The sequence below is a fragment of the Dendrobates tinctorius genome, unplaced genomic scaffold (genome assembly GCF_039654945.1).
Source record: "Dendrobates tinctorius isolate UK_male_01 unplaced genomic scaffold, ASM3965494v1 ptg000133l, whole genome shotgun sequence".
Taxonomy (NCBI): domain Eukaryota; kingdom Metazoa; phylum Chordata; class Amphibia; order Anura; family Dendrobatidae; genus Dendrobates; species Dendrobates tinctorius.
Window position 1 is genome coordinate 9,309,546 of NW_027361801.1, and position 12,783 is coordinate 9,322,328.

At 42.6% G+C, this 12,783-nt stretch overlaps 1 protein-coding gene across 1 annotated transcript in view; it reads right to left on the reverse strand.

Annotated features, from left to right (window-relative positions):
• Positions 1 to 12,783, reverse strand: part of LOC141048088 (sodium- and chloride-dependent neutral and basic amino acid transporter B(0+)-like) — a 49,875-nt gene that overhangs the window by 22,427 nt on the left and 14,665 nt on the right. The window contains exons 5-6 of the mRNA XM_073543470.1: positions 12,338 to 12,473; positions 10,268 to 10,400 (exon numbers count right to left, since the gene is read on the reverse strand). Coding sequence (XP_073399571.1) covers positions 10,268 to 10,400; positions 12,338 to 12,473 — 269 coding nt within the window. The remainder of the gene's footprint in view (positions 1 to 10,267; positions 10,401 to 12,337; positions 12,474 to 12,783) is intronic.

Sequence of the window (12,783 nt, forward strand, 5' to 3'; positions counted from 1 at the left end):
TTGTAACATACTTCATTAACTTATTTTGCTTCCATCTATCCCAAAGTGTTATGATGAGTCACCGAAGGAGAAAAAAACAAAATACCAGCCAAGTACAGAAAAACCAGAGAGGTTGGCAGCTATCGGATTGCAGACCCCTGGACCCATCCACAACAACTAGCAGTAGCTGTGGGGGGTTCCTACGGTGCCCTAGACCCCTCAATCACAGCCGGAGAAATACATAGCCCAAAGACAGAAAGGGGAAAAACCAAACTGCCCCAGAGCAGACCCCAAAGCAATAGGCAGCCCCCAACATATAATGACGGTGAAGCAAGATGAAAACACTAACACAGATAGAAAGATAAGTTGAGCAAATGATGGGGCCCAAGCTAACTACATAGGACAAGATAGGAAAGCTGCTGTCTGCCATCCGCAAAAACCCTATCAAAATGAGCCAACCAACTGATAGGAAAAACAGGCCCTGAAGTCGCTAGGCTTCAAAAGACTATATCAGCACTCAGGTATATTCTGAAGACAGAGCAAAAGATCAACAGATCAGAGACAAAAATGGAATTCAGCTCACCCCCGGCCGGGAATGGCAGAACTCCCAAAAAACAAGGCAAAACAAAACTGAAGAGTACAAAGCAGAGCAGAAAAACTTAGCTTTGAGATGCAGGAATCAGACTGGTCTCCAAGAATCCAGCAGGAAAATTACCAGCCAGGAAGAAGGGCGTCGGCAGCCTTATATCCAGTCCTCAATTCCAGCCACCCAGTCATCATCTAGCTGCCCAGGTGTTTGGTAATCAGCCTCACTACCTTCCTTCACCAGAGGAGGGAGTTCATCAGACCTCAATGGTGAAGGGAAAAATGAACTCACAACACCAAAGACTATGCAGAAGCATTGTTTCCATGCTGCAGTTTATTCACCTTTAGAAGCTCCTTTCAACCGCTTCTTAGCAAAATCCATACACTGTATTCAATCAATCTGTGTACTGGATTTTTCCTGTCTGAGCCTCTTCAGCTTCCCATCCCTGTGCTTTGGGGAATTACTGTGCACAGACTGTTTAAATATAGTGTACAGATTCTTGTTGAGCAGCAGTTAAAAGCAGCTTCTAAAGGAGCATAAACTGAGCATTGAAACATAGTGTATGGGAGAGAAGGAAGCAAAATAAGGTAATGAAATATATTACAAACATTCACAGCTTTACAATGCCAGGAGGATATGTAAATAAATAAATAAATGAATAAAACACTTTAGTTAGTCTTTAAATGTAACTAAACGAATTTAGCCAAGATGGCCATGGGTGGCTTATGAGTCTCCTATATCCTGGAAATTAAAGAATCATAGAATCTTACAATATTAGAGTTGGAAGGGACCTCCTGGGCCATCTGGTCCAACCCCCTGCTCAAAGCAGGATTCACCAAACCATCCCAGACAGATGTCTGTCCGGCCTCTGTTTGAAGACTTCTATTGAAGGAGAACTCACTACCTCTCGTGGCAGCCTGTTCCACTCATTGATCCCTTTTCTTATGGTGGGTCAGTGGCTGGTACATCTGTAACAGTATTTTCTTGCGGTTACTGTTGTGCAATTGGAGTTTTAAGTTACAGATATTTATTGACCTGATGGTTGGGCAATTACATCTTGACTGTATATAATCATCTATACTACAATATATTCAATGAGAACATTTTAGTAAATTATTCCTCCGTCTTTCCCAGCAAGAAATGTTATCAGAGATTAATTCTTGGACATTTTCTCTGTTGAATATTTTTTTTTCATTAATGTGTGAAGGACATGTTCTCATAAATGTCTGGCTATCTGCTGGGAGGTCTCCTATATGACATTCCCCTCTTTATGATATGTGTTGACTATCCATGATTATGAGAGAACTGTCTGAGGAAGACTCAATGAACTTCGGAGAAATATTCATGGACACCCTACTGCACAAATATTACAGGTCATTGTCTATGGATACATGAATGCATCATAATGAAGGTTTTGCCTACAAAAGTAGACAATTAAAACAATGTCTACAGCATTTATACTATGACACATTCAGGGTGAGGCACCATTTTACAATCTAGGTAATGCTGCATGTGCATTGTGTTAATAAATATCCTTGGGGCCATGTCACACATCTTATCCGCCCAGTAAAAGAAGTTGGTATAATTTCTGTGCATCAACATGGCAGGTAGGCTACACAAGGAAGGAACTGCTCTATTACCACAAGGATGCATTGCTATATCAGATCTGCACAGTGCTACCCCACTCAAAGCATTACAAAGTAAAGGAAATTCCAGTGTAATTTATAAAATTGAGTTATAATGGGTTAGGTCTTCTTGTTCATATTTAAGTTGGTTCAGGTACTTTGTAGATTTTTTTGACACCATTTAAATTACATTGGAGTATACAACAGCTGCAGGCTTATGTTGTAGGACAACATTGAGCAGAGGGAGTTTGTTAAAGCTGTGCTGTATGATCTCTTTGGTTCATTGGGTTCAATTCTATCCCTTAATCCTGAGATAGAAAATCTAATGGTTGCTGTATGTACTCAGTAAAAAAAGTTCATTCACCCACAATGTCATCTGCTGAAAGCTCGAACCTGCAACAGGTTATTGGCCCAGACACGACTCAGAAAGATGAAAGCTTACATATGCAACATATGACTGCTATCTGCAGACTGGCATGCTCTAGGATAGTGTCCCCAACTCCAGTCCTCAAGAGTCACCAACATGTTTTCTGGATTTCCTTAGTATTTCCAAGGTGATAATTCCATCAACTGGGCAATACTAAGGACACCCTGAAAACCTGATCTGTTGGTGACTGTTGAGGACTGGAGTTGAGAACACTGCTCTATGAAAATGTGAAACAAGAAAAGTATGACTGTAGAAACTTTCCCTATACATATCACAGCTTGTTAACACAAGACACACGGGATTGTGCAATTATCTAACGTGCCTCATAATATTGCTTGGATCTGTAGGCCAAAAAACCTCAGGGCCAAATTATTGATATAGAACGAAGGTTTTGATGCAATAAGTAAATATTATACTTAGAAAAGGTCCAATATTTTGACCAATAATGGTCTTTATCATGGACATAATTAACATAAATTAGATTAGAGCAAACATGCCAACAGAATTATCCAAGGATATAATGTAGTCAATTACATGGAGGTGTAGGGAGTGGAGACTTGCAGGCCATAGTCAATCACCGATCCCACAATTCCATGCAAAGCCAAAATACAATCAGATTGGAAATGGACCTGAGCAACAGCCCCAGATGAGAGACTTTTACTTTTAAACTATTGTTGTGTCCCACGAATGGGAACAACCTGTAATGCATATTTCTCTGTGTTTAGTTTTTCCTCCAATCAGCAAAATTCCCTGTTGTTGCTAGGTAGAATTAGACTGTGAGAAAATTGTCCCTATGTCCCTCCTGTAGTTGAGCTCTGTATTAGGTTGCTTCTCCCTTCTTCTTCAGTTTAGCCTACAGCAGTCATTAATCAAGACGCATGAGTACTCCCCTGTACAGATTACTCCTTTTTACTTAGGGTACCGTTACACCTAGCGATGCACCAGCGATCCCGACAGCGATATGACGCGGTCAGGATTGCTGGTGCATCGCTAGGTGGTCGCTAGTGAGCTGCCACACAGGCAGATCTCACCAGTGACATCGCTGGGGACGGGGATCGCTACTTACCTGTCAGACGCGGCGATCCTGCGTCCTCTCGCCCGGCTCCACGCGTCGCTCGTCATCACAGCAGGAAGCACCGCAGGAAGTGACCAACGAGGAATGGTCCAGGAGCTTCTCGCGTGACCAGCGATGAGCAGCGGGGGAGCCGGTCGGAGGTAAGTATCAGACACAGCGATATCGCTAGCAATATCGCTGCAACGTCACAAAACCGGTGACTTTACAGCGATATTGCTAGCGATATCGCAGTGTGTAACGGGGCTTTACTGTTCATTGTCAACTAATACAAGATTTTGGAAGAAAACAGCATCGTTTCTCCTGGTCTTTCTACAGTTGCATTGCCAGTGGAGTTAAAACTACTGAGGATGCCTGGTGGTGTGAGTGCGAGTTATACAATTATCTAAGAAGCTGATAGTTAGAACACTTGGGATTTACAGCCAACAGGAAGATTCAGAATAGTAAAAAGGAGTAGCTGTTACTAGGAACAGTATACAGCTGTAATCCAAGAAGAGGATTGTTTGTAAGGCTAATGTAAAGCCACAACAACAGCAGCTTATATGGCTGCAGACATTCTCTCTGCTCTTCACTTCAGAAAATTGCACAGTGAAAGATTTAACCTGTTACTAAGAACAGTTCACAGCCTGTAATCCAGAGAAAGGATATATCTATAAGCTATTGAGAAGGTGCAGATTACATAGACTTGTTTCTTGCTCTCAGCTCAGCTTGTTGCAACTTTGTATTGGTCTCCTTAACAACCAGGAGCAGAACAGCCCCCACACCATTGCACTTCGTCCACTATGTCCCATGCTAAAGGAACCCTTTCACTGCCAGTCCTGCAGCAGCAAGAAATGGAAACAGAACTTCTCACAGTTCGCAGTGAAATATCCAACAGATCAACCCATCCTACATGGAAAGTCAAAGAGAACCTAGAATCCACCAAAGGTGAATTGCTACATCACACAACTTCCCTATGGAAAAGACTACTAGACCAAGCTACTGTCTTGACTGTGCCCAGCTCTCATGAGTTACCACCAGAGGGAGCCCTTGAACAATTGTACTCTACATACCAGTCTTATAAAGACAATTGAAAAAATACATGTCTACTCTGCTGAAATTAAATACGCAAGAGTCTCTAAAGGAAATCCAGGACTTCCAACAGCTCAATGTCGAACGAGACTGCACTGTGCGTGACATTGTGGACAATACAGAAGTAAAAATCACACAGATGTCAGTAGTTGCATCGCACAGATCCAAGTCCACTAGGAGCTCAAAGCACTCAGTCAAGTCATGCTCATCTAGGTACTCAACCCTCAGTGAGAAATTCATAAGAGCGTGTGCCGAAGCAGAATCTACGAAAGGGCAAGCCATTTTCACTCAACAGAAAGCAGAGATTGAAATGGAACCTGCACGCAAGAAAGCAGAGATAGAAACCAAATCTGCACGCACGAAAGCAGAGATGGAAATGGAATCTGCACGCAAGAAAGCAGAGATGGAAGCTGAATCTGCACGCGAGAAGGTGGAAATGGAAGCCCTGCAAAAGGAATACGAACATGCAGCAGCCATGGCAAAGCTAAAGGTCTTCGAGCAGGCTCTAGGTGGGAGATAAGGAGGCAGCCTCAATTCATACGAACTCGACATGGAAGACCCACTTAAGTGCACAAGAAATTACATGCTGAGCCAAGCCAACGAACCCCTGACCACCAACAACATTCCCGTCAGCACCGATCTCTCGCTAGAGCATCAGGACATTGATTCTCCTGCAGCTGCCAGCTTTCAAGGTCAGTCCAATGTACCACAAATGTTCAAACCCGAACATCCTTCATGCGTCAATACACAGCCTGACCCTACACCTCAGCAAACGCCATATGCCAACGTCTACATGCAACTTAACATGCCGACAAGGCACTACGCTCCCTACAACTGTGTTTTTCCAGCCCTGCATACAACAGAGATCATATGCCACAAACCAGTTGCTGGTTTAAATGCCTACGCCACTCTGTATCTTTCCATGTTCTTGAACCAAGAAGCTACGACCCACGCTAACAGCTTCACTCAGCCAGCAAATGCTTCTCCAAAGTCCGAAAGAACAGATATGTCTATTTTTGCGAGGTACATGATACGCTGTGAACTCACCAACACCGGTCTCACAAGGTTCGACGACCAGCCTAAGAATTACAGAGGTTGGAAGCGTTCCTTTAAAGCCGCAATTAGTGACCTTGGCATCACTGCTGCTGAAGAGCTGGATCTGCTAATCAAGTGACTCAGACCTCAATCCACAGAGCGAGTCAAGAGGCTCAGATCTATCCACATCAGAAATCCAGCAGTTGGTCTCATGGCTGCATGGGAAAGACTAGAACGTAGGTTTGGCAGTCCTGAAGCCATTGAGAATGCACTGTTTAAGCGTCTACAGGATTTCCTCAAAATATCCGGTAACGACATTTCAAAATTCCTAGAGCTCAGTGACCTGCTCCTAGAGCTCCAGTTAGCCAAGGCAGACACGCACCTACCTGGTCTCAGCTACCTGGATACCACTCAGGCAGTTAACCCAATAGTTTCTAAGCTGCCATACAATATACAAGAGAAGTGGACCACTGGTGGTCAAAATACAAAAGAGCCAATCAAGCCTCTTTTCCTCCATTTTCCTTCTTCTGTGACTTCATCAAGGAGATTGCAGAGTGCAAAACCGACCCCAGCTTCTGCTATGAGGAACCCAGCAGGTCTGCATCATACCCTAAGTACAAGAGTTCGTGCTCTCACAACAGTAACCACAGTGGTCCGGTGTCTGCAAAAAAGACAGAAGTTCTGCCTACACCAACATCAGCGCCAGACAAAGGTGAGAAGGTGGAAAATCCAAACCACCAGTGTCCAATTCACAAATTGCCACATCCCCTGAAGAAGTGCATCAGCTTCAGGAAGAAACCCCTTCAAGAACGAAAGGAGCTCTTGAAGAAGTTTGGAGTATGCTTCTGGTGCTGCGCCTCTACCGAACATCTTACGAAGGACTGTGTCATCGCCATCAAGTGTCTAGAGTGCAACAGCGAAGACCACGTACAAGCACTCCATCCATCACAGCATAACTCTACGTCTACACCTTCTCCCACCACAAGCCATGGCAGGGAGAGTTCAGACCAAGCGACAAGCCAAGTTGCGATATCTTCCTCATGCACCAAAGTCTGCGGAGAAGGTCTTCGAGACAAGTCCTGCACAAAGATTTGCCTGGCAAGGGTGTATCCCAAGAGTCATCCAGAGAAGGCAGTCGAGGTGTACGTTAGTCTTGATGACCAGAGCAACAAATCACTGGCCAGGTCAGAACTCTGACTTGTTCGACTTAAAAGGAGACGTCTATCTTTACACTTTGGGCACCTGCAGCGGCGCTATAAAAACCTCTGGAAGAAGGGCCGGTGGCCTCATAATAACTTCTCTTGAGAAGGACACCATAGAGATACCACTACCCACGTTTGTTGACTGTAACCAAATTCCATTCAACAGGGAAGAAATCCCAATGCCAGAAGTCAGTCTTCAGCATCCTCATCTCAGGATGAAAGCCAAAGAGATGCCACCCCTGGATGACAAGGCAGACATCCTAATTCTCATCGGCAGAGACATTATCAAACTGCACAAGATGCGTCAACAAATCCATGGACTATTCAATAAACCCGTATGCCCAGGTCCTTGAGCTAGGCTGGGTTATCATTGATAATGTCTGTAGTGACCAGACACAGGATCCAAGCAACATCTCCTCTTACAAAACCCTTATCACATCAGATCACCATGACTTTTCCCTCCTGCCAGTTCCACGTCACTACTGCATGAAGAAGTCAAACGTCTTTAAATGTCAACAACAACCATCTGACAATTCAAGTCTGCTTTATCCTCAAGGGAACAGTACTCGGTCCTACAACAAAGGACAAAAACTCACCACCTACAGAGGAAGACAAGGTGATCATCAGGATCATGAACATCAAACTCACTGACTACAACTATAATAGCTGGGTTGCTCCCTCACCTTCTTTTCCAGCAAAGACCGAGTTGCCAAGGGATCCGCAGCAAGTAACTGCTAAGTTCCTAATCTTTGACGCCTATCTCCATCACAAGCCTGGTCAAGCCAAAGCCATGCTAGACTTCAGAGCTCAGAGTGAGAGCCCCTCTCTCAACAGCCTACCTCTTACAGATGGTGCCAGCGTTTGCCCCATGCAATGCAGCCTCAGCATACTGTTGAATGTTGAACAAGACATGTTCACTTCCCAAGCATCACCCAGTGATGAACTTCCTACCGAACGAGGAGCCTCGCCTGTTCAAAACAGCATCAACGGTCCTCTTGGGTTCAAAACACCCATCGCAGTTTAAGGCAGGGCATCACTGAGACAGCTCACTACTCAGGGCATCAACAAGAACACTATGTTACCATTTCAGAGACAGCAAAGGTGGGAGACAAGGAAGAAGTCCCTAAAGGCCTTACAGCAACTCCAAGTCCTGCATCGTAGTTCTTTAAAGATTCTTTCAACCGTCATCAAGAGACAAGTCTACGTTTCTTACAATGCATCTAGGAAGACTACAGCTGCAGGAACCTCTCCAACTGCTTCAGTTTGCTGGCTCCTTCGAACAAGAGTCACATGAACGTAACTTGTTGCTGGACTCTGCCACGGCGGGGATCATACCTTTGCATGTTACTGCTGTGCTTGGACACAGGACTATCAGTGTCCAACTGATCTTTAAACTTCCCATTGTGGACTGGAACTTCTACTATTGGGTTGGTGGAAGAGTTGGCATATTGCAGCTTCCCCAATCTGAAGATGGGTGTTCTATTGGACTCATTTTTCATTTTTTATTCAACGACTATGTTTTACTTTAAGTATGTTCTTGATTTCTGCATTATGTTGCATTGTTTTTCTTCTCTCATTGCAGGTTTCACGACGTCGAGGGACAGAGTTATCTCCTTATCTCGCACAAGGACTTATGAAATCTGACGATTTCAGATGGGGAGTGTAGTGTCCCACGAATGGGAACAACCTGTAATGTATATTTCTCTGTGTTTTAGTTTTTCATCCAAACAGCAAAATTCCCTGTTGTTGCTAGGTAGAATTAGACTGTGAGAAAATTGTCCCTATGTCCCTCCTGTAGTTGAGCTCTGTATTAGGTTGCTCCTCCCTTCTTCCATTTACCCTACAGCAGCCATTACTCAAGAAGCATGTGTACTCCCCTGTAAAGATTACTCCTTTTTACCTACTGTTCATTGTAAACTAATACAAGATTTTGGAAGAAAACAGCATAGTTTCTCCTGGTCTTTCTACAGTTGCATTTCCAGTGGAGCTAAAACTACTGAGGACGCCTGGTGGTGTAAGTACAAGTTACAGAATTATCTAAGAAGCTGATAGTTTGAACGCTTGGGATTTACAGCCAGCAGGAAGAGTCGGAATAACTATAAAAAGTAGTGGTCAACTACTTGAAGGTGGTCATACACAAAACACTGTAGCCCCGATTCATTAAGACTGGTGTTTTTTTTAACACTCTTAATAAAGGGAGCACAGAAATAAGAAGTGCCATATTCATTAAAAGGCAAGTAGCTCTTTGTGAATTTCAACTGCTGCGCCCACCTTCCAAAATGTAATCCAATCAGGTCCAGATTTTGAAAAAGTTGTCAGAGGAGACTGAGACTCGCGTAGAAATGCCAAAAGTAACAACATTTTTCTGCAACTTTGAATTGTTCAAAAAAGTTGTGACATTTCAAGCAGATTTATTCCTGAATTCTAGGAAAAACTGTTTGAAAAATCAAGGCCTATTGTCAACCAGAATATGGCTGATCAGTCATCTGTCTGATCATCCGTGCAATGAGCCTTTGGCACAATGTACTGACAGTTTTGGAAGACAGTTTAAGAAAATAAAAAACCCAATGGAGCGAAGAGGCAAATGATTGACAGAAATCGCCTTATCAGACCATGCCATACACTTGTATTTCCAGACATGGCTGAAAAAGTCCAACCAGACAGAGGACATTTTTGCTAGCTATTTCCGAGAAAATTTTATTTTATGCACATGGGCAGATTTAAGAGATTTTATTTATCTAATTAACTAAGCCTTTGCTAAGAAAAGTTAATTCCCTACAATACTCATCACAATCCATTTTCATGGTTGGGCAAGTATGACTCTTGAGGCCACATTAACACGTTCAACACTTGGTCAGTTTTTTACATCAGTATTTGTATTTCTGGAGTGGGTGAAAAATACAGACGTGGTGACGTGTTTCTATTATACTTTCCCTCTGATTGTTCCTCTCTTGGTTTTGGCTTATAGATACTGATGGTAAATACTGACCAAATACTGAACGTGTGAATGTGGACTAAGAAATAAAATAGAATTCCCCTTAAGATAGCATGTAGATACAATTTAAACCTCCATTAATGATGACCAATGACATGATATTGATATAATGCACATATTCAGCTGTTTGCTTATCCTTTCTTTTACAGTATGAGCGAAGAATACTATCATGACAAGGTGTGGCCATATTAATATTAGTAGAGGGTAGACAATTATTTTATGCATTGTCATGTTTCCATTATAAATATTGAATAATATATTATATTGTTAATTACCTTTCCGGATGACTTTATGCCTTTAAACAAAGCCGCGCCAATGATTATCCAAGATAAGAGGAGGCAGAGAGCCAAGTACCAAACAACGTTCCCTGTTTCGTCGAGCCCAGTTGATTGACGCAGCGCCACTTTTCTGTAAAGATTATACGATACAATATCAGTCAAACACAGCAAATCTTTGATTACACAATGATATAAGTCATTCACTTCATGGGATTTAGGAAATCTGTTGTGAAGAACCAGGCCAGAGCCTTCTGTGATATTGATGTGCTGTAATTAGTCAATAAGAGATGATAGCCCCATTGCTAGGTGAGCATGATGTTCAGCAGGAAAGCTATTGAGCGCGCTATTAGGCTACATTATATTACCTTAAAGGGGTTGTCAAAGATTAGAATTAGATGATCTTGAGAGGAGTTGAGCTTTAAAGAGGACAGTTAACATATTTTGACTTTGTAATTTGTAAACTGTAAATTTCTCTAAATAGTAGTAGGAATGTAGATAAAAATGTCTTTCTTCTTTTTTGTCTTCATTCCATCGTGGAGGTGTACCTTCAACCCGTAATGACGGTGTCCAATCATAAAAGCAGTGATATAGGGACGAAAAAGCAGACGCCCACAGTTCTGATTGAAACAAAACGCTCGTAGAGGAAGTCAGAACTGTTCCTGCGTGATACTTACCTGTCCTCAGACTTCAGCTGCTCCCCTGACGCTCCTTACTCTTCCTTCTGCTTCGACACTTTGATGCTGCTCCCCATATTTCCAGAACTGTGCCAACATGATCAAGCAAGACTTTCCTTCGCACATGACCACACTGACAACGCCTCCTTCCCAGCACTTCCTGTAAGTAAACCCCCCAAGAAAGGAAGCGGACAGTGACATCAGAGTGTCAGAGCAGCAGGAAGAGTGAGGAGCATTGTGGGATCAACTGAGGACCGATGACGGGTAAGTATCACACTGGCATAGTTCTGACCTTTCTATGGGCATTATATTTTGGTCAGCTCAGCACTGTGGGCGTCTACTTTTTCCTCTCTATGTCACTGCTTTTTTATGATTGGACAGTGTCATATTCAGATGAAAATGCACCCCCACAGAGCTGAACAAAATGAAACGCCTAGTTGTATGATAAGAAAATTAACAAATTGGATGCCTGTTATTTTGGTGCCCTGTATCTCCACAATGGAGTGGAGGGGAAAAAAAGAGAAAAAACATTTTCGTCAACATTCTTGCTACTATATGCAGGAATGTACAGTTTTATAAAGTAAAAAATTGTGAAAGGTCATCTGGTATAATCATTGCACGATAGTGTACTTATTTTTTTTTTTTTTTTAAATCCCTTTCTTCTACTCTTATCTAACCCCTTCAAGTGGTTGTCACCTGCTGGGCATTAAGAACAATAGATACTCATCTCCCACAGAGGCACCATTCCAGCAATGTCGGTGCCGCTACTCCCATCGGGAGTTGTTGTATCAAGTGCTTGCTGCAGTCGCTGTTTGGCTGCAGCCTTTACTATTTCCTCAGAGCAGTCAACCATCCTGATGGAATGTTGAAGAGTTGCAGCCAAACAGCAGCCACTAATAGGCTGAAACTTGGACATGACACAACAATATACGGTACCGGTTACCTGCTGCGAATACTGGTTACAACATTGCTGGAATGCTGTTGCGGGTGATTAGTATCCATTGTTTCTATTTTAATTGGGGTCCTGAATTGATTAAGCGGGGGTTGTCCAGTAGTGGGCATTACCTATAAGCATACATATAATATTAATAGTACAGAACTAAAAAATGCATATGGAACATGACGGAATAATCGAAAGAAGCGTAAGGGATTGCGACAGGTAAGAGGCAGTTCACAGGGCTCTGGTCCATGGATTCCCAATATGGCTGCTGAACCAGGGTTCTGTGAATCTTTTTTCTCAACGGTAATATGCACTTTTCTAAAGTCATAATATACAGTATTATGCAGTAAAATATGGCCTCTACAGTTATCTTGTGGACAGACGAACTGATCAATCTGTTCATTACTCTACTTTACTGAAATGAGTAAGAAGTACAACTCCATGTATACTTACTCCCAATACTGTTTGCTGGGAAGTTCGGTGTCCATATACATAGTGGAGTTTTCCAAACATGTGTAATTATTATCCTTCACCCACGTAAGGTTCATGGTTTCGGAGACATTTGGCTGTAGCGTTACGTTACAAAACCCTATGAACAGAAAACATGTTATTATTAGTATTATTAGTAAGGTTAATCAGATAATAATAGGGATTACAAATATGCAGTTATATTCTTCTAAAGACACTGCCACACTTGTCTGCAGGTTGTGTATGGTATTGCACCTCAGGCCCTTTACGTCAATATAACTGAGCTGTAATGTCAGATACGGTATGACAAAAAGACATGTCACTCCAAAAATAGATGAGGGGTGCTCAGAACAGGATACCAGTCCCAATATACCATATAGGAAAAAATCCGGCACTCCCAAATGCAAAAAATAGAAGTTCCTTATTATTTT